The 22769-nt window shown below is 38.8% G+C and overlaps 1 protein-coding gene across 2 annotated transcripts in view; it reads left to right on the forward strand.

The window, feature by feature from the left end:
• The first annotated feature begins 1833 nt into the window (after positions 1 to 1833).
• LOC133577417 (carboxyl-terminal PDZ ligand of neuronal nitric oxide synthase protein-like) overlaps positions 1834 to 22769 on the forward strand; it is a 26015-nt gene continuing 5079 nt past the window's right edge. The window contains exons 1-8 of one of the 2 annotated variants that reach the window (XM_072912551.1): positions 1834 to 1967; positions 2089 to 2160; positions 6902 to 6991; positions 7053 to 7111; positions 7179 to 7287; positions 13432 to 13561; positions 13676 to 13794; positions 18125 to 18289. In XM_072912551.1, the coding sequence (XP_072768652.1) occupies positions 1863 to 1967; positions 2089 to 2160; positions 6902 to 6991; positions 7053 to 7111; positions 7179 to 7287; positions 13432 to 13561; positions 13676 to 13794; positions 18125 to 18289 (849 nt within the window). In that variant the 5' untranslated portion in view covers positions 1834 to 1862. Of the gene's footprint in view, positions 1968 to 2088; positions 2161 to 6901; positions 6992 to 7052; positions 7112 to 7178; positions 7288 to 13431; positions 13795 to 18124; positions 18290 to 22769 lie in introns of both variants that reach the window. The other variant, XM_072912550.1, reaches the window with a different exon arrangement.

The following is a 22769-nucleotide window of genomic DNA, read 5'->3' on the forward strand; positions in this document are numbered from 1 at the left end:
TTAATCAGGTGAAAAATTTGGAAATGGGGGAAGTTTGAATAATGGCCAATTCATTTTGAATGGGAAAAATGTCCCGGAAAACCTGAAATTCTGGAAAATCCTGGATTTATTTTTTTAACTTAAAAAATATGGTTTAAATTTCCAGGATGGGGAAATGTTTTGAAGGTGGAATGGTTTTAATCAGGTGAAAAATGTGGAAATGGGTGAAAGTTTGAAAAATGGCCAATTCATTTTGAATGGGAAAAATGTTTCGGAAAACCTGGAATTCTGGAAAATCCTGGAATTTTTTTTGAACTTGGAAAAAATATGGTTTAAATTTCCAGGATGGTGGAATGTTTTGAAGGTGGAATGGTTTTAATCAGGTGAAAAATGTGGAAAAGGAGGAAGTTTGAAAAATGGCCAATTCATTTTGAATGGGAAAAATGTCCCGGAAAACCTGGAATTCTGGAAAATCCTGGATTTTTTTTTTTAACTTAAAAAATATAGTTTAAATTTCCAGGATGGTGAATTGTTTTGAAGTAGGAATGGTTTGAATCAGGTGAAAAATGTGGAAATGGGGGAAGTTTGAAAAATGGCCAATTCATTTTGAATGGGAAAAATGTCCCGGAAAACCTGGAATTCTGGAAAATCCTGGAATGTTTTTTGAACTTGGAAAAAATATGGTGCAAATTTCCAGGATGGGGAAATGTTTTGAAGGTGGAATGGTTTTAATCAGGTGAAAAATGTGGAAATGATGGGGGATGTTTGACAAATGGGCAATTTATTTTGAATGGGAAAAATGTCCCGGTAAACCTGGAATTCTGGAAAATCCTGGAAAAAATTTTGAACTTGGAAAAAATATGGTTTAAATTTCCAGGATGGGGAAATGTTTTGAAGGTGGAATGGTTTTAATCAGGTGAAAAATGTGGAAATGGGTGAAAGTTTGAAAAATGGTCAATTAATTTTGAATGGGAAAAATGTCCCGGAAAACCTGGAATTCTGGAAAATCCTGGAATGTTTTTTGAACTTGGAAAAAATATGGTGCAAATTTCCAGGATGGGAAAATGTTTTGAAGGTGGAATGGTTTTAATCAGGTGAAAAATGTGGAAATGATGGGGGAAGTTTGACAAATGGGCAATTTATTTTGAATGGGAAAAATGTCCCGGAAAACCTGGAATTTTGGGAAATCTGGGAATTTTTTGGAATTTCCCAATGGATACCCCCGCGTTTCCCGAATAGGCTGAACAGTTTGAAGTTGGAAGGGTTTGAATGGGGTGAGGTAGAGCACGGCAAAATCTGCAGAAGAAGAAAGAAAACCATATATGTGTGAATGTTTTGGTGTTCGGAACCAATTAACGGTGCTAAACGAGGGACGACTGTGTTGACATTAAAAACCAAGGTTATTTGTCATTTATAAATGGATGGATGGATGGATGGATGTTGAAATGTTTTCTAACGTCAGACCTTGAAGGCTGCACAATGCAAGGTGTTTACAGGCGCAGTACCACTTAGCGCCGCTGAGTGTCGCCAGAGAGCAGCTGCACTTTGCTCCCTCCTCACTCCCACTGAGGGATGACAGCGGCGACCGTGACACAAACACCCGCTCCGTGACGCCGATCGGCCGGGGGAGGAACCACACACGCGATGCGCTGAGCCCGGAAAGCGGCGCGCAATCCTCCGCCAAAGGGAGGCAGGACACACCGGTCACCGATCTGCCTTCAAGCGGTGCTCTCTCTCCGCGGACATCGATCCGTCTTGGACCGATCCTGGGAGTGACACTGCGGGGGATCTCAGGCATAACAAGTGTGTGTGTGTGTGTGCAAGTGTGTGTGTGTGTGTGTGTGTGTGTGATTAGTGATTAGTGATTAGTGAATGAATGAGCGATGCCAGGTGTGACCAAGTACAATCTGGTGGACGACTCCCACGACCTGAGGGTTCCTATGCATAACGAGGAGGTGTTCCAGCATGGAGTCTCCTTCGAGGCCAAGGTAATGCTCCTTATTGTGCACAATGTCATTTCATACTGTTTGTCCTCACTAACTTTGTGTGTTGCCACCAGAGATATAAGTAATAATAATAATAATAACAATAGTAAATGTTGTGTTGCAGTACATCGGCAGCCTGGAGGTGGGTCGTCCTGGCAGTCGCATGGAGATAGTCGCCGCCATGAGGAGGATCCGAGTAAGAAAGAACTAAATATTGAAAAGTGGTCGGCACACCTGTCTTAAGTCCTAAGTCGTCTCCATCCTTAACCCTAACCCATCTTTGAAGTCCTCCATGTTTGCCATCTTCAGTCAGGGTTTTATCCCTGAGCTTTATGTTGCACACCCTTGGAGGAAGCAACATCTCTCAAGGCTCCGGTCCAGACAAGGACTGCAGAGCAATTACTTCTCACTGCAGTGTGAGGGACACACACACACACACACACACACACACACACACACAGGATGGGATTTACTAGTCCACTCTGAGATGTGGTGTAAGATCCAAGTGTTGTCCGCAGTGACATACCTTGGTGCTTCGAAGTCCTCCAGGCCTCTTTGGACAAACCAAAAGAAGGGAAATGAAAGTGTCCATAAGAGGAGGAGGTGGTGGTGTGTCACGTACCACTGTGACGTCTCCCAAAAGGCTGAGCCGCGCCGACTTTTGGAAAACAAAACAAAAGTATTTATTTTAAGAAAAAGCATTTGGCCGCCAGTTCATCAACTGCAGAAGTAGAAGATGACCTCTCAAAACGTGTTTTCTTCAAAGAGGAAAAAATATATCAGTGAAATATTTAGATTGCAATAAGAATCCATTCACCTTCTTCCAATCATGAGGTGGGGTAAAGGTACTAAGTAAAAGGTAGTGGGTAAAATTTAGTCAGTAAAAGGTTGTGAGTACTAGAAAGTGGGTAAAAGATAGCGGGTCAAAGTAGTGGGTAAAAAGTAGTTAGTAAAAGGTACTATGTAAAAGGTAGTGGTTAAGAGGTAGTCAGTACAAGATACCGAGTAAAAGGTAGCGGGTACTAGAAAGTGGGTAAAATATAGCGAATACTAAGTAAAAGATAGCGGGTAAAAGGTAGTGGGTACTAAGTAAAAGGTAGTGGGTAAAAGGTAGTGGCTACTAAGTAAAAGGTAGTGGGTACTAAGTAAAAGGTAGTGGGTAAAAGATAGTGGATACTAAGTAAAAGATAGCAGGTAAAAGGTAGCGGGTACTAGGAAGTGGGTAAAATATAGCGGATACTAAGTAAAAGGTAGTGGGTAAAAGATAGCGGGTCAAAGTAGTGGTTAAAAAGTAGTTAGTAAAAGGTACTATGTAAAAGGTAGTGGTTAAGAGGTAGTCAGTACAAGATACCGAGTAAAAGGTAGCGGGTACTAGAAAGTGGGTAAAATATAGCGAATACTAAGTAAAAGATAGCGGGTAAAAGGTAGTGGGTACTAAGTAAAAGGTAGTGGGTAAAAGGTAGTGGCTACTAAGTAAAAGGTAGTGGCTACTAAGTAAAAGGTAGTGGGTACTAAGTAAAAGGTAGTGGGTAAAAGATAGTGGATACTAAGTAAAAGATAGCAGGTAAAAGGTAGCGGGTACTAGGAAGTGGGTAAAATATAGCGGATACTAAGTAAAAGGTAGTGGGTAAAAGGTAGTGGCTACTAAGTAAAAGGTAGTGGGTAAAAGGTAGTGGGTACTAAGTAAAAGGTTGTGGGTAAAAGGTAGTGGGTACTAAATAAAAGGTAGTGGGTAAAAGATAGCGGATACTAAGTAAAAGATAGCAGGTAAAAGGTAGCGGGTACTAGGAAGTGGGTAAAATATAGCGGATACTAAGTAAAAGGTAGTGGGTAAAAGGTAGTGGCTACTAAGTAAAAGGTACTAGGTAAAAGGTAGTGGGTACTAAGTAAAAGGTTGTGGGTAAAAGGTAGTGGGTAAAAGGTAGTAAGTAAAAGGTAGTGGATAAAAGACAGTGGGTACAAAGTAAAAGGTAGTGGGTAAAATGTAGTGGGTACTAATTAAAAGGTAGTGGGTTAAAGATAGTGGGTACTAAGTAAAAGGTAGTGGGTACTAGGAAATGGGTAAAAGATAGTGGGTACAAAGTAAAAGGTAATGGGTAAAAGGTAGTGGGTACTAAGTAAAAGGTAGTGGGTAAAAGGTAATGGTTACTAAGTAAAAGGTAGTGGGTACTAAGTAAAAGGTAGTGAGTAAAAGGTAGTGGTTAAAAGAAAGTGGATACCAAGTAAAAGGTAGTAGGGTACTAGGAAGTGGGTAAAAAGTAGTGGGCACAAAGTAAAGGGTAGTGGGTAAAAGATAGTAGTTACTAAGTAAAAGGTAGTGGGTAAAAGATAGTAGGTACTAAGTAAAAGGTAGTGGGTAAAAGATAGTGGGTACTAAGTAAAAGGTAGTGGGTAAAATATAGTGGGTACAAAGTAAAAGGTAGTGGTAAAAGGTAGTGGGTAGTAAGTAAAAGGTAGTGAGTACTAAGTAAAAGGTAGTGGGTAAAAGATAGTGGGTACTAAGTAAAAGATAGTTGGTACTAAGTAAAAGGTAGTGGGTAAATGGTAGTGGGTAGTAAGTAAAGGGTAGTGAGTACTAAGTAAAAGGTAGTGGGTAAAAGATAGTGGGTAGTAAGTAAAGGGTAGTGAGTACGAAGTAAAAGGTAGTGGGTAAAAGATAGTGGGTACAAAGTAAAAGGTAGTGGGTAGATGGTAGTGGGTAGTAAGTAAAAGGTAGTGAGTTTTAAGTAAAAGGTAGTGGGTAAAAGATAGTGGGTACAAAGTAAAAGGTAGTGGGTACTAGGTAGTGGGTAAAAGATGGTGGGTACAAAGTAAAAGGTAGTGGGTAAATGGTAGTGGGTAGTAAGTAAAAGATAGTGAGTACTAAGTAAAAGGTAGTGGGTAAATGGTAGTGGGTAGTAAGTAAAAGATAGTGGGTACTAAGTATAAGGTAGTGGGTACTAGGAAGTGGGTAAAATATAGTGGGTACACCCTTTTCCATACTCGGACTTGGAAGTGCTGATTCTCATCCCAGTCACTTCACACTCGGCTGTGATCAGATCCAGTGAGACATGAAGACCTTGGTCAGGTGAAACCATCACCACTTTAATATTGTTAATAGTCACATTTAATAAAGGACATTGGATTGGAAAACTATGAGATATACTTAAACCTCTGCCTAGTTTTTTAACTAATACTTAGGTCTACTACGCTACTGTACTTAATGTTGTCATTATGGTGGTACTTAATGAATACTTAGGTCTACTACATTACTGTATTTAATGATGTCATTATGGTGGTACTTAATGAATACTTAGGTCTACTACACTACTGTACTTAATGTTGTCATTATGGTGGTTCTTAATGAATACTTAGGTCTACTACGCTACTGTATTTAATGTTGTCATTATGGTGGTACTTAATGAATACTTAGGTCTACTACACTACTGTATTTAATGCTGTCATTATGGTGGTACTTAATGAATACTTAGGTCTACTACGCTACTGTATTTAATGTTGTCATTATGGTGGTACTTAATGAATACTTAGGTCTACTACACTACTGTATTTAATGTTGTCATTATGGTGGTACTTAATGAATACTTAGGTCTACTACACTACTGTATTTAATGTTGTCATTATGGTGGTACTTAATGAATACTTAGGTCTACTACACTACTGTATTTAATGTTGTCATTATGGTGGTACTTAATGAATACTTAGGTCTACTACACTACTGTATTTAATGTCATTATGGTGGTACTTAATGAATACTTAGGTCTACTACACTACTGTATTTAATGTTGTCATTATGGTGGTACTTAATGAATACTTAGGTCTACTACACTACTGTATTTAATGTTGTCATTATGGTGGTACTTAATGAATACTTAGGTCTACTACACTACTGTATTTAATGTTGTCATTATGGTGGTACTTAATGAATACTTAGGTCTACTACACTACTGTATTTAATGTTGTCATTATGGTGGTACTTAATGAATACTTAGGTCTACTACACTACTGTACTTAATGTTGTCATTATGGTGGTACTTAATGAATATTTAGGCCTACTACACTACTGTATTTAATGTTGTCATTATGGTGGTACTTAATCAATACTTAGGTTTACTACGCTACTGTACTTAATGTTGTCATTATGGTGGTACTTAATGAATACTTAGGTTTACTACGCTACTGTACTTAATGTTGTCATTATGGTGGTACTTAATGAATACTTGGGTCTACTACACTACTGTATTTAATGTTGTCATTATGGTGGTACTTAATGAATACTTAGGTCTACTACACTACTGTATTTAATGTTGTCATTATGGTGGTACTTAATGAATACTTAGGTCTACTACACTACTGTATTTAATGTTGTCATTATGGTGGTACTTAATGAATACTTAGGTCTACTACACTACTGTATTTAATGATGTCATTATGGTGTCTGCTTGTAAGTACTCAGTGTGTGTGCGCTGCCAAACATGCTCCTCTGCTCGTAAAAACCAGCAATGTCATGCCCTTTTAAAAAATGTTAAAATAATACAAATGTGGAACCGGTATTTTAAAGAGAATATAGTACCGTTATGGATTGATTAGTACCATGATACTATACTAGTACTGGTATCCCCTCCAAGCCTAGTAGGACTATGTCAAATATCCAGGAGGGATGAATTAATCATCTAATGTTGTCACCTTTTTAAATAATTCTCCATCTGTGGAAGATCCAGCATCAATCATGAAGACGGATGGAAGTCTGAATTCCAAAGCTTAAAAGACGAAGAGCGTGCCTCGGTTTTTACTCCGGAGGACCTTAATCAGAAAATGTGTGCTGCTATCTGCGGCCACCTCCCTTTTCCATCCATCATCTGTGGCGTGTAAACACAATGTTGTCTCTCCTTCGGTGTTTGGACCACTTTGAGACGCTGACCTTGTGTTTTTTTGCACAGTACGAGTTCAAACTGAAGAACATCAAGAAGAAGAAGGTCAACATCGTGGTGTCCACGGACTTTGTCAAGGTCGTACTGAGGAAGAAGAAGGTTGGTGGCGTCATCATTCAAGTGGCTCTGGGCAATCATTCACTTTTGGCTGTCCTGGCAGAGAAAAGGCTGGACCTGGGACCAGAACACCATCTTGGTGTCGGAGGACCCCATCTACAGGTAGGATTATTGGAAACCAAGACCGGGATCCTCCATGCTAGTAAAACCTGCTGACCCCCCCCAACAGGATTTTTTATGTCTCGCATGACGCACAAGACCTGAAGATCTTCAGCTACATCGCCAGAGACGGTGAGAGCAACAGTTTCCGCTGCAACGTCTTCAAGTCCAAGAGGAAGGTGAGTTGAACTGAAGTGTCGGTTGAGATGGATGGCGGGCACACATTACACCAGTTTTAAAGTCACTGCATTCACTCCCTTTTTGCTTCAGGGTGGATTTTAAAGTTGTATTTTTAGTTTTTAAATGAATTAATGGCCAAGCGCCTTTTACCTTTACCAAATACCAGAGCGCACATTACACCAGTTTTAAAGTCACTGCATTGACTCCCTGTCCACTTCAGGGTGGATTTTAAAGTTGTATTTTTAGTTTTTAAATGAACTAATGGCCAAGCGCCTTTTACCTTTACCAAATACCAGAGCGCACATTACACCAGTTTTAAAGTCACTGCATTCACTCCCTTTTTGCTTCAGGGTGGATTTTAAAGTTATATTTTTAGTTTTTAAATGACTTAATGGCCAAGCGCCTTCTACCGTATTAATCCTCAAGGACCCTGTAGTCCTCTGGCACTGGCCTTTTACCTTTACCAAATACCAGAAGGCGCGAGCACATTACACCAGTTTTAAAGTCACTGCATTGGCTCCCTGTCCACTTCAGGGTGGATTTTAAAGTTGTATTTTTAGTTTTTAAATGAACTAATGGCCAAGCGCCTTTTACCTTTACCAAATACCAGAGCGCACATTCCACCAGTTTTAAAGTCACTGCATTGGCTCCCTGTCCACTTCAGGGTGGATTTTAAAGTTGTATTTTTAGTTTTTAAATGAACTAATGGCCGAGCGCCTTTTACCTTTACCAAATACCAGAGCGCACATTACACCAGTTTTAAAGTCACTGCATTGACTCCCTGTCCACTTCAGGGTGGATTTTAAAGTTGTATTTTTAGTTTTTAAATGAACTAATGGCCAAGCGCCTTTTACCTTTACCAAATACCAGAGCGCACATTACACCAGTTTTAAAGTCACTGCATTGACTCCCTGTCCACTTCAGGGTGGATTTTAAAGTTGTATTTTTAGTTTTTAAATGAATTAATGGCCAAGCGCCTTTTACCTTTACCAAATACCAGAGCGCACATTACACCAGTTTTAAAGTCACTGCATTGTCTCCCTGTCCACTTCAGGGTGGATTTTAAAGTTGTATTTTTAGTTTTTAAATGAATTAATGGCCAAGCGCCTTTTACCATTACCAAATACCAGAGCGCACATTACACCAGTTTTAAAGTCACTGCATTCACTCCCTTTTTGCTTCAGGGTGGATTTTAAAGTTATATTTTTAGTTTTTAAATGAATTAATGGCCTCGCGCCTTCTACCGTATCAACCCTCGCGGATCCTGTAGTCCTCTGGCACTGGCCTTTTACCTTTACCAAATACCAGAAGGCACAAGCACATTACAACAGTTTTAAAGTCACTACATTGGCTCCCTGTCCACTTCAGGGTGGATTTTAAAGTTCCATTTTTAGTTTTTAAATGACTTAATGGCCAAGCGCATTCTACCGTATTAACCCTCAAGGACCCTGTAGTCCTCTGGCACTGGCCTTTTACCTTTACCGAATACCAGAGTGCGGGCGCACATTACACCAGTTTTAAAGTCACTGTATTGGCTCTCTGTCCACTTCAGGGTGGATTTTAAAGTTCTATTTTTAGTTTTTGAATGACTTAATGGCCTTGCGCCTTCTACCGTATCAACCCTCGCGGATCCTGGGGTTCTCTGGCACTGGGATTTTACCTTTACCAAATACCAGAGCGCACATTACACCAGTTTTAAAGTTGCTACATTTGCTCCCTGTCTGTTTCAGGGTGGATTTTAAAGTTATATTATTAGTTTTTAAATGACTTAATGGCCTTACACCTTGTCTATCTTTGCTGCTTTTACTGTATCAACATTTGCGGCTCCTGGGGTCCTCTCACCCTGGCCTTTTACCTTTACCAAATACCAGAGGGTGGGCGCACATTACACCAGCTTTAAAGTCTCTGCATTGGCAAAAGACACAACTTTTTAATCAGACTTTTCACTAGTCATTTGTTTTCTATTATTTTATTGTTTTCTATCTTAATCATTAATATTTTTACTAATATTCTCTTAATGTTGTTTATGTACCTATTCATGTAATATTTATATTTCATCATATGTTTTATACTATTTTTTTACCCACTACCTTTTTATCTAGTACCCACTACCTTTTACCCACTACATTTTACTTGGTACCAACTACCTTTTACTGAGTGCACACTACCTAGTACCTGCTACCTTTTACTTAGTACACACTAACTCTTACCCACTACCTTTTTATCTAGTACTCACTACCTTTTACCCACTACATTTTACTTAGTACCAACTACCTTTTACCTAGTACCCACTACCTTTTACTTAGTACCCACTACCTCTTACCCACTATCTTTTACCTGGTACCCACTACCTCTTACCCACTACCTTTTACTTAGTACTCACTACCTCTTACCCACAATCTTGTACCTAGTACCCACTATTTCTTACCCACTACATTTTTTATCTAGTATCCACTACCTTTTACCTACTACATTTTACTTAGTACCCACTACCTATTACCTGCTACCTTTTACTTAGTACCCACAAACTCTTACCCACTACCTTTTACTTGGTACCCACTACTTTTTACTTAGTACCCACTACTTCTTACCCACTACCTTTTACTTAGTATCCACTACTTCTTACCCACTACCTTTTACTTGGTACCCACTACCTCTTACCCACTACCTTTTACCTAGTACCCACTACCTCTTACCCACTACCCTTTTTATCTAATACCCACTACCTTTTTATCTAGTACCCACTACCTTTTACCCACTACCTTTTCATCTAGTACCCACTATCCTTTACCCATTACCTTTTGTATCTAGTACCAACTACCTTTTACCCACTACCTTTTTATCTAGTACCCACTACCTTTTACCTATTACCTTTGTATCTAGTACCAACTACCTTTTACCCACTACCTTTTTATCTAGTACCCACTACCTTTTACCTACTACCTTTTCATCTAGTACCCACTATCCTTTACCCATTACCTTTTGTATCTAGTACCAACTACCTTTTACCCACTACCTTTTTATCTAGTACCCACTACCTTTTACCTATTACCTTTGTATCTAGTACCAACTACCTTTTACCCACTACCTTTTTATCTAGTACCCACTACCTTTTACCCACTACCTTTTACCTAGTACCCACTACCTCTTATTCACTACCCTTTTTATCTAATACCCACTACCTTTTTATCTAGTACCACTACCTTTTAACCACTACCTTTTTATCTAGTACCCATTAGCTTTTACCGACTACCTTTCTATCTAGTACCCACTACCTTTTACCCACTACCTTTTACTTAGTACCCACTACCTCTTACTCACTACCTTTTACTTAGTACCCACTACCTCTTACCCACTACCTTTTACCTAGTACCCACTACCGCATACCCACTACCCTTTTTATCTAATACCCACTACCTTTTTATCTAGTACCCACTACCTTTTACCCACTACCTTTTTTATCTAGTACCCACTACCCTTTACCCATTACCTTTGTATCTAGTACCAACTACCTTTTACCCACTACCTTTTTATCTTGTACCCACTACCTTTTACCCATTAACTTTGTATCTAGTACCAACTACCTTTTACCCACTACCTTTTACTTAGTACCCACTACCTCTTACCCACTACCTTTTACTTAGTACCCACTACCTCTTACCCACTACCTTTTACCTAGTACCCACTACCGCATACCCACTACCCTTTTTATCTAATACCCACTACCTTTTTATCTAGTACCAGTACCTTTTTACCACTACCTTTTTATCTAGTACCCATTACCTTTTACCCACTACCTTTTTATCTAATACCCACTACATTTTACCTACTACCTTTTTATCTAGTACCCACTACATTTTACCTACTACCTTTTTATCTAGTACCCACTACCTTTTACCCACTACCTTTTTACTTAGTACCCACTACCTCTTACCCACTACCTTTTTATCTAATACCCACTACCTTTTACTTAGTACCCACTACCCACAGCCACGTTTCCTGCACTGATATTGTGTGCTGGTATCTGGGTGGTGAGGAGAGAACACAGTGATGCCGACATTGTTCCCATGGCAACCATACAGACAGCGGTTGTGTGCAGGCAAGTCATGTGACGCAAACTGTCACTTCTTTTATTTCTGTCAACAACATCTCTGAGACACAACATCTTTTATTTCTGTCAACAACATCTCTGAGACACAACATCTTTTATTTCTGTCAACAACATCTCTGAGACACAACATCTTTTATTTCTGTCAACAACATCTCTGAGACACAACATCTTTTATTTCTGTCAACAACATCTCTGAGACACAACATCTTTTATTTCTGTCAAGATGTGTGAGACTGAACATGGAGGAGAAACAAAGACATCATTTTAGTGACAGAACACGTCAAGAACACGTCTGGAATAAGAGGACATGTTGGAAAATGTATTTGTCATTTATGGTTTTATTTTAGTTTATTTTAGTCCGTGGTACTGTAAGTGTGTGACGGACTTCACTGTTCCATGAACTTTAGTCCGTGGTACTGTAAGTGTGTGACGGACTTCACTGTTCCATGAACTTTAGTCCATGGTACTGTAAGTGTGTGACGGGCATCACTGTTCCATGAACTTTAGTCCGTGGTACTGTAAGTGTGTGACGGACTTCACTGTTCCATGAACTTTAGTCCGTGCTACTGTAAGTGTGTGACGGACTTCACTGTTCCATGAACTTTAGTCCGTGGTACTGTAAGTGTGTGACGGACTTCACTGTTCCATGAACTTTAGTCCGTGGTACTGTAAGTGTGTGACGGGCATCACTGTTCCATGAACTTTAGTCCGTGGTACTGTAAGTGTGTGACGGACTTCACTGTTCCATGAACTTTAGTCCGTGGTACTGTAAGTGTGTGACGGGCATCACTGTTCCATGAACTTTAGTCCATGGTACTGTAAGTGTGTGACGGGCATCACTGTTCCATGAACTTTAGTCCGTGGTACTGTAAGTGTGTGACGGGTATCACTGTTCCATGAACTTTAGTCCGTGGTACTGTAAGTGTGTGACGGACTTCACATGAACTTTAGTCCGTGGTACTGTAAGTGTGTGACGGGTATCACTGTTCCATGAACTTAAGTCCGTGGTACTGTAAGTGTGTGACGGACTTCACTGTTCCATGAACTTTAGTCCGTGGTACTGTAAGTGTGTGACGGACTTCACATGAACTTTAGTCCGTGGTACTGTAAGTGTGTGACGGGTATCACTGTTCCATGAACTTTAGTCCGTGGTACTGTAAGTGTGTGACGGACTTCACTGTTCCATGAACTTTAGTCCGTGGTACTGTAAGTGTGTGATGGACTTCACTGTTCCATGAACTTTAGTCCGTGGTACTGTAAGTGTGTGACGGACTTCACTGTTCCATGAACTTTAGTCCGTGGTACTGTAAGTGTGTGACGGACTTCACATGAACTTTAGTCCGTGGTACTGTAAGTGTGTGACGGGTATCACTGTTCCATGAACTTTAGTCCGTGGTACTGTAAGTGTGTGACGGACTTCACTGTTCCATGAACTTTAGTCCGTGGTACTGTAAGTGTGTGATGGACTTCACTGTTCCATGAACTTTAGTCCGTGGTACTGTAAGTGTGTGACGGACTTCACTGTTCCATGAACTTTAGTCCGTGGTACTGTAAGTGTGTGACGGACTTCACTGTTCCATGAACTTTAGTCCGTGGTACTGTAAGTGTGTGACGGACTTCACTGTTCCATGAACTTTAGTCCGTGGTACTGTAAGTGTGTGACGGGCATCACTGTTCCATAAACTTTAGTCCGTGGTACTGTAAGTGTGTGACGGACTTCACTGTTCCATGAACTTTAGTCCGTGGTACTGTAAGTGTGTGACGGGCATCACTGTTCCATGAACTTTAGTCCGTGGTACTGTAAGTGTGTGACGGACTTCACTGTTCCATGAACTTTAGTCCGTGGTACTGTAAGTGTGTGACGGACTTCACTGTTCCATGAACTTTAGTACCAAAAGGTTCCCCCAAACCCGAGATTTTGTCAATTTTGTTGAGAGGGCAGTTGATCAATTCCATGGAGACCAGTGACAACAAGTCCTTTGCTTATTGTCTGGGAAATGAAAAACCCTCCCGGTCTTTGTCCTTCTTCCAGTCCCAGGCCATGAGGATCGTGCGGACCGTGGGTCAGGCCTTCGATGTGTGCCACCAGCTGACTCTGCAGCAGAAGACCGAGGACCAGGAGGACCAGGAGGACCAGACCAAGGAGCAGGAGGACATGTCAGGTTTGACTAGTTCTTATGACCCGGCAGTGTTTCCTGAAGTCATCCGTCAGAACCCGGCGGTTCACACTGGAGACCGGACGGGTTCGGCATTGAAAGGGTGTGCTGGTCCTGCAGCGGAGAGGAGGTTTGCGTGGTCAGAGACTGACCTTGAAGGCACCACAGAGGACAGCATGGAGGGCACCACCTCATCAGACCTGGAGAGAAACAAGAAGGTCCCGGGAAAAGACGGGAAGGTAGGGAGCCATGGTGGTTTTATGGTGGCCATTCTTCATCTTGTTCCAACAACAACATGCTCGCAGAGTGACATTTATTGAGGCTCTCAGACTATTTCTACTTTATGCTGAACTCCTGCTGAATCCCAAGAACTAGGTCTTGGCACAAATGAATGAAAAACCTAGACAGCATTTTAGACAAATTGTGCAGAGTGACACCTTGTGGCAGTTTATGCAATCAAAAAAACGACCTAGTACCCACTACCTCTTACCCACTACCTAGTACCCACTACCTTCTACACACTACCGTCTACACACTACCTTTTACCTAGTACCCACTACCTAGTACCCACTACCTAGTACCCACTACCTTCTACACACTACCTTTTACCTAGTACCTTTTACCCAGTACCCGCTACCTCTTAGCCGCTATCGTTTACTCACTATCTCTTACACGCTACCTTTGACTTATTACTCGCTATCTAAGTCAATCTAAGACTAAAACTAGATGTGACCAATGGATGTCTAAGACTACATGTGACTGATCGCAGTATAAAACTAGATGTGACCGATCTAAGTCTACGACTAGATGTGACCGATCGAAGTCTAAGACTAGATGTGACCAATCTAAGTCTAAGACTAGATGTGACCAATCTAAGTCTAAGACTAGATGTGACCAATCTAAGTCTAAGACTAGATGTGACCAATCGAAGTCTAAGACTTGACGTGACCGATCGAAGTCTAAGACTAGACGTGACTGATCGAAGTATAAGACTAGATGTGACCGATCTAAGTCTACGATTAGCTGTGACCGATCTAAGTCTACGACTAGATGTGACCGATCGAAGTCTAAGACTAGATGTGACCGATCTAAGTCTAAGACTAGATGTGACCAATCTAAGTCTAAGACTAGATGTGACCAATGTAAGTCTAAGACTAGATGTGACCAATCGAAGTCTAAGACGTGACCAATCGAAGTCTAAGACTAGACGTGACTGATCGAAGTATAAAACTAGATGTGACCGATCTAAGTCTACGACTAGATGTGACCGATCAAAGTCTACGACTAGATGTGACCGATCAAAGTCTAAGACTAGATGTGACCAATCTAAGTCTAAGACTAGTAGTAACAATCTAAGTCTAAGACTAGATGTAACAATCTAAGTCTAAAACTAGATGTGACCAAATTAAGTCTAAGACTAGATGTGACCAATCTAAGTCTAAGACTAGTAGTAACAATCTAAGTCTAAGACTAGATGTGACCAATCGAAGTCTAAGACTAGATGTGACCAATCGAAGTCTAAGACTAGTTGTGACCAATCGAAGTCTAAGACTAGATGTGACCAATCGAAGTATAAGACTAGATGTGACCAATCGAAGTCTAAGACTAGATGTGACCAATCGAAGTCTAAGACTAGATGTGACCAATCGAAGTCTAAGACTAGATGTGACCAATCGAAGTCTAAGACTAGATGTGACCAATCTAAGTCCAAGACTAGATGTGACCAATCTAAGTCTAAGACTAGATGTGACCAATCGAAGTCTGAGACTTGTTTGACCAATTGAAGTCTAAGACTTGACGTGACCAATCGAAGTATAAGACTAGACGTGACCGATCGAAGTATAAGACTAGATGTGACCGATCTAAGTCTACGACTAGATGTGACCGATCTAAGTCTACGACTAGATGTGACCGATCTAAGTCTAAGACTAGATGTGACCAGTCTAAGTCTAAGACTAGATGTGACCAGTCTAAGTCTAAGACTAGATGTAACAATCTGAGTCTAAGACTAGGTGTGACCAATCTAAGTCTAAGACTAGATGTAACAATCTAAGTCTAAGACTAGATGTAACAATCTAAGTCTAAGACTAGATGTAACAATCTAAGTCTAAGACTAGTGGTAACAATCTAAGTCTAAGACTAGATGTAACAATCTAAGTCTAAGACTAGATGTAACAATCTAAGTCTAAGACTAGATGTAACAATCTAAGTCTAAGACTAGATGTGACCGATCTAAGTCTAAGACTAGATGTAGCAATCTAAGTCTAAGACTAGATGTAGCAATCTAAGTCTAAGACTAGATGTAACAATCTAAGTCTAAGACTAGATGTAACAATCTAAGTCTAAGACTAGATGTGACCAATCTAAGTCTAAGACTAGATGTAGCAATCTAAGTCTAAGACTAGATGTAACAATCTGAGTCTAAGACTAGATGTAACAATCTAAGTCTAAGACTAGATGTGACCAATCTAAGTCTAAGACTAGATGTAATAATCTAAGTCTAAGACTAGATGTAACTATCTAAGTCTAAGACTAGATGTGACCGATCTAAGTCTAAGACTAGATGTAGCAATCTAAGTCTAAGACTAGATGTAGCAATCTAAGTCTAAGACTAGATGTAACAATCTAAGTCTAAGACTCGATGTAACAATCTAAGTCTAAGACTAGATGTGACCAATCTAAGTCTAAGACTAGATGTAGCAATCTAAGTGTGAGACTAGATGTAACAATCTAAGTCTAAGACTAGATGTGACCGATCTAAGTCCAAGACTAGATGTAGCAATCTAAGTCTAAGACTAGATGTAACAATCTAAGTCTAAGACTAGATGTGACCAATCTAAGTCTAAGACTAGATGTAGCAGTCTAAGTCTAAGACTAGATGTAACAATCTAAGTCTAAGACTAGATGTAACAATCTAAGTCCAAGACTAGATGTGACCAATCTAAGTCTAAGACTAGATGTAGCAGTCTAAGTCTGACTAGGTGTGACCTATCTAAGTCTAAGACTAGATGTAACAATCTAAGTCTAAGACTAGATGTAGCAATCTAAGTCTAAGACTAGATGTAGCAATCTATGTCTAAGACTAGATGTAACAATCTAAGTCTAAGACTAGATGTAACAATCTAAGTCTAAGACTAGATGTGACCAATCTAAGTCTAAGACTAGATGTAGCAATCTAAGTCTAAGACTAGATGTAACAATCTGAGTCTAAGACTAGATGTAACAATCTAAGTCTAAGACTAGATGTGACCAATCTAAGTCTAAGACTAGATGTAATAATCTAAGTCTAAGACTAGATGTAACAATCTAAGTCTAAGACTAGATGTGACCGATCTAAGTCTAAGACTAGATGTAGCAATCTAAGTCTAAGACTAGATGTGACCAATCGAAGTCTAAGACTTGACGTGACCAATCGAAGTCTAAGACTTGACGTGACTGATCGAAGTATAAAACTAGATGTGACCGATCTAAGTCTACGACTAGATGTGACCGATCAAAGTCTAAGACTAGATGTGACCAATCTAAGTCTAAGACTAGATGTGACCAATCGAAGTCTAAGACTTGTTTGACCAATTGAAGTCTAAGACTTGACGTGACCAATCGAAGTATAAGACTAGACGTGACCGATCGAAGTATAAGACTATATGTGACCGATCTAAGTCTACGACTAGATGTGACCGATCTAAGTCTACGACTAGATGTGACCGATCTAAGTCTAAGACTAGATGTGACCAATCTAAGACTAGATGTGACCAATCTAAGTCTAAAACTAGATGTGACCAATCTAAGTTTAAGACTAGACGTGACCAATCTAAGTTTAAGACTAGATGTGACCGATCGAAGTATAAGACTAGATGTGACCAATCTAAGTCTAAGACTAGATGTGACCAATCGAAGTCTAAGACTAGATGTGACCAATCGAAGTCTAAGACTAGATGTGACCAATCGAAGTCTAAGACTAGATGTGACCAATCAAAGTCTAAGACTAGATGTGACCAATCTAAGTCTAAGACTAGATGTGACCAATCTAAGTCTAAGACTACATGTGACCAATCTAAGTCTATGACTAGATGTGACCAATCTAAATCTAAGACTAGATGTGACCAATCTAAGTCTAAGACTAGATGTGACCGATCTAAGTCCAAGACTAGATGTAGCAATCTAAGTCTAAGACTAGATGTAACAATCTAAGTCTAAGACTAGATGTGACCAATCTAAGTCTAAGACTAGATGTGACCGATCTAAGTCCAAGACTAGATGTAGCAATCTAAGTCTAAGACTAGATGTAACAATCTAAGTCTAAGACTAGATGTGACCAATCTAAGTCTAAGACTAGATGTAGCAGTCTAAGTCTAAGACTAGATGTAACAATCTAAGTCTAAGACTAGATGTGACCAATCTAAGTCTAAGACTAGATGTAGCAGTCTAAGTCTGACTAGGTGTGACCTATCTAAGTCTAAGACTAGATGTAACAATCTAAGTCTAAGACTAGATGTAGCAATCTAAGTCTAAGACTCGATGTAACAATCTAAGTCTAAGACTAGATCTCATGTCCCTTCTGCTCCGCAGTTCTCCGATGATGGCTCTCTCCTTCTGAGCTCGCCCGCCAGCCAGGCTCCTTTGGCGGCTCAGTCCGGTGCAGACAGACCCTGCAGTTCTTCGGAGCATCGCTTCCAACTCCTGCAGAAAGAAGTGCAGCAGCAGGAGCAACACGCCCTGGCAGCTGCTGCCCAGGTAACCAACACGCCCTGGCAGCTGCTGCCCAGGTAACCAACACGCCCTGGCAGCTGCTGCCCAGGTAACCAACACGCCCTGGCAGCTGCTGCCCAGGTAACCAACACGCCCTGGCAGCTGCTGCCCAGGTAACCAACACGCCCTGGCAGCTGCTGCCCAGGTAACCAACACGCCCTGGCAGCTGCTGCCCAGGTAACCAACACCTCCTCTGGATGAAGGGACAGGAAGTGATCGAAACTTTCAGTTTCTGCTTGTATTTGTTTAATCAAAGAGGTTACATTAAAAAAACGATGGCTGCACCTGCAGTGTTTTAGCTACTTCTAAATCACTAATCCTGGTCTCCATGGCGACAAATAAGATACGTTTCTTACAAGTAGCATTATCACTGGAGGACGAGGAATAGCTAAACATGCTTCACTACACACCATAGGAGGATACAATAGCTCACCGCCGTCACAATGTAAACAAACGCCATGGGTGGATCTACACCTGACATCCACTGTAATGATACCAAGTACAGGAGTGTATCTAGTCGATACTACTATGATTACATTGATATTTTTTTGGCAACACAAAATCTTCTTTCGTTGTAAAAACAATTATATTATGTTTATAAAGTCAGTAAATAAGTCCCTGGACACATGAGGACTTTGAATATGACCAATGTATGATCCTGTAACTACTTGGTATCAGATCCATACCTAAATGTGTGGTATCATCCAAAACTAATGTCAAGTATCAAAGAAGAGAAGAATAAGTGATTATTACATTTTAACAGAAGTGTAGATAGAACATGTTAAAACAGAAAATAAGCAGATATTAACAGTAAATGAACAAGTAGATGAATAATCAATTTTTACAGTTTGTCCCGCATATTATTATTGGTTTAAGGTTTGAATCTGGCACATGCCGATACGAACTTATGTTTTACTTTTCCATTTTCGTTCCTGCTTCTTACAGCGCGACACCTACCCTTTACATCAGAATTTCTTAACCATATTATTATTGGTTTATTTGGTATTATATTTTATTGTATGATCCTGTAACTACTTGGTATCGGATCGACACCTAAATGTGTGGTATCATCCAAAACTAATGTCAAGTATCAAAGAAGAGAAGAATAAGTGATTATTACATTTTAACAGAAGTGTAGATAGAACATGTTAAAACAGAAAATAAGCTGATATTAACAGTAAATTAACAAGTAGATTAATAATCCATTTTTACAGTTTGTCCCTCATATTATTATTGGTTTAAGGTTTGAATCTGGCACATGTCGATACGAACTTATTATGTTTTACTTTTCCATTTTCATTCCTGCTCCTTACAGCGCGACACCTACCCTTTACATCAGAATTTCTTAACCATATTATTATTGGTTTATTTGGTATTATATTTTATTGTATGATCCTGTAACTACTTGGTATCAGATCCATACCTAAATGTGTGGTATCATCCAAAAGTAATGTCAAGTATCAAAGAAGAGAAGAATAAGTGATTATTACATTTGAACAGAAGTGTAGATAGAACATGTTAAAACAGAAAATAAGCAGATATTAACAGTAAATGAACAAGTAGATTAATAATACATTTTTACAGTTTGTCCCTCATATTATTACTGGTTTAATGTTTGAATCTGGCACATGCCGATACGAACTTATGTTTTACTTTTCCATTTTCGTTCCTGCTCCTTACAGCGCGACACCTACCCTTTACATCAGAATTTCTTAACCATATTATTATTGGTTTATTTGGTATTATATTTTATTGTATGATCCTGTAACTACTTGGTATCACATCCATACCTAAATGTGTGGTATCATCCAAAACTAATGTCAAGTATCAAAGAAGACAAGAATAAGTGATTATTACATTTTAACAGAAGTGTAGATAGAACATGTTAAAAGAGAAAATAAGCAGATATTAACAGTAAATGAACAAGTAGATTAATAATCCATTTTTACAGTTTGTCCCTCATATTATTATTATTGGTTTAAGGTTCAAATCTGGCACATGCCGATACGCACTTATTATGTTTTACTTTTCCATTTTCTTTCCTGCTCCTTACAACCCGACACCTACCCTTTACATCTGTATTTCCTAACTGTATAATATTTTATTGTATGATCCTGTAACTGCTTGGTATCGGATCGATACCTACATTTGTGGTATCATCCACAATGAATGTAAAGTATCAAAGAAGAGAAGAATAAGTGATTATTACATTTGAACAGAAGTGTAGATAGAACATGTTAAAACAGAAAAGAGCGCAACACCTACCCTTTACATCTGTATTTCCTAACTGTATAATATTTTATTGTATGATCTTGTAACTACTTGGTATCGGATCGACAACTAAATGTGTGGTATCATCCAAAACTAATGTCAAGTATCAAAGAAGAGAAGAATAAGTGATTATTACATTTGAACAGAAGTGTAGATAGAACATGTTAAAAAAGAAAATAAGCAGATATTAACAGTAAATGAACAAGTAGATTAATAATACATTTTTACAGTTTGTCCCTCATATTATTATTGGTTTAAGGTTTGAATCTGGCACATGTCGATACGAACTTATTATGTTTTACTTTTCCATTTTCATTCCTGCTTCTTACAGCGCGACACCTACCCTTTACATCAGAATTTCTTAACCATAATATTATTGGTTTATTTGGTATTATATTTTATTGTATGATCCTGTAACTACTTGGTATCAGATCCATACCTAAATGTGTGGTATCATCCAAAACTAATGTCAAGTATGAAAGAAGAGAAGAATAAGTGATTATTACATTTGAACAGAAGTGTAGATAGAACATGTTAAAACAGAAAATAAGTAGATATTAACAGTAAATGAACAAGTAGATTAATAATACATTTTTACAGTTTGTCCCTCATATTATTATTGGTTTAAGGTTCAAATCTGGCACATGCCGATACGCACTTATTATGTTTTACTTTTCCATTTTCGTTCCTGCTCCTTACAACGCCACACCTACCCTTTACATCAGTATTTCCAAACTGTATTATATTTTATTGTATGATCCTGTAACTGCTCGGTATCGGATCGATACCTAAATGTGTGGTATCATCCACAATGAATGTAAAGTATCAAAGAAGAGAAGAATAAGTGATTATTACATTTGAACAGAAGTGTAGATAGAACATGTTAAAACAGAAAAGAGCGCGACACCTACCCTTTACATCAGTATTTCTTGACCATATTATTATTGGTTTTAGTTATTATATTTTATTGTATCGTCCTGTAACTACTTGGTATCGGATCGACACCTAAATGTGTGGTATCATCCAAAACTAATGTCAAGTATCAAAGAAGAGAAGAATAAGTGATTATTACATTTGAACAGAAGTGTAGATAGAACACGTTAAAACAGAAAATAAGCAGATATTAACAGTAAATGAACAAATAGATGAATAATCAATTTTTACAGTTTGTCCCTCATATTATTATTGGTTTAAGGTTTGAATCTGGCACATGCCGATACGCACTTATTATGTTTTACTTTTCCATTTTCGTTCCTGCTCCTTACAGCGTGACACCTACCCTTTACATCAGAATTTCTTAACCATATTATTATTGGTTTATTTGGTATTATATTTTATTGTATGATTCTGTAACTACTCGGTATCGGATCGATACCTACATTTGTGGTATCATCCAAAACTAATGTCAAGTATCAAAGAAGAGAAGAATAAGTGATTATTACATTTTAACAGAAGTGTAGATAGAACATGTTAAAACAGAAAATAAGCAGATATTAACAGTAAATGAACAAGTAGATGAATAATCCATTTTTACAATTTGTCCCTCATATTATTATTGGTTTAAGGTTTGAATCTGGCACATGCCGATACGAACTTATGTTTTACTTTTCCATTTTCGTTCCTGCTCCTTACAGCGCGACACCTACCCTTTACATCAGTATTTCCTAACTGTATTATATTTTATTGTATGATCCTGTAACTGCTCGGTATCGGATCCATACCTACATTTGTGGTATCATCCACAATGAATGTCAAGTATCAAAGAAGAGAAGAATAAGTGATTATTACATTTGAACAGAAGTGTAGATAGAACATGTTCAAACAGAAAAGAGCGCGACACCTACCCTTTACATCAGTATTTCTTGACCATATTATTATTGGTTTATTAGTTATTATATTTTATTGTATGATCCTGTAACTACTTGGTATCGGATCGACAACTAAATGTGTGGTATCATCCAAAACTAATGTGAAGTATCAAAGAAGAATAAGTGATTATTACATTCGAACAGAAGTGTAGATAGAACATGTTAAAACAGAAAATAAGCACATATTAACAGTAAATGAACAAGTAGATTAATAATAAATTTTTACAGTTTGTCCCTCATATTATTATTGGTTTAAGGTTTGAATCTGGCACATGTCGATACGAACTTATTATGTTTTACTTTTCCATTTTCATTCCTGCTTCTTA

This window comes from Nerophis lumbriciformis, linkage group LG37, assembly GCF_033978685.3.
Source record: "Nerophis lumbriciformis linkage group LG37, RoL_Nlum_v2.1, whole genome shotgun sequence".
NCBI lineage: Eukaryota > Metazoa > Chordata > Actinopteri > Syngnathiformes > Syngnathidae > Nerophis > Nerophis lumbriciformis.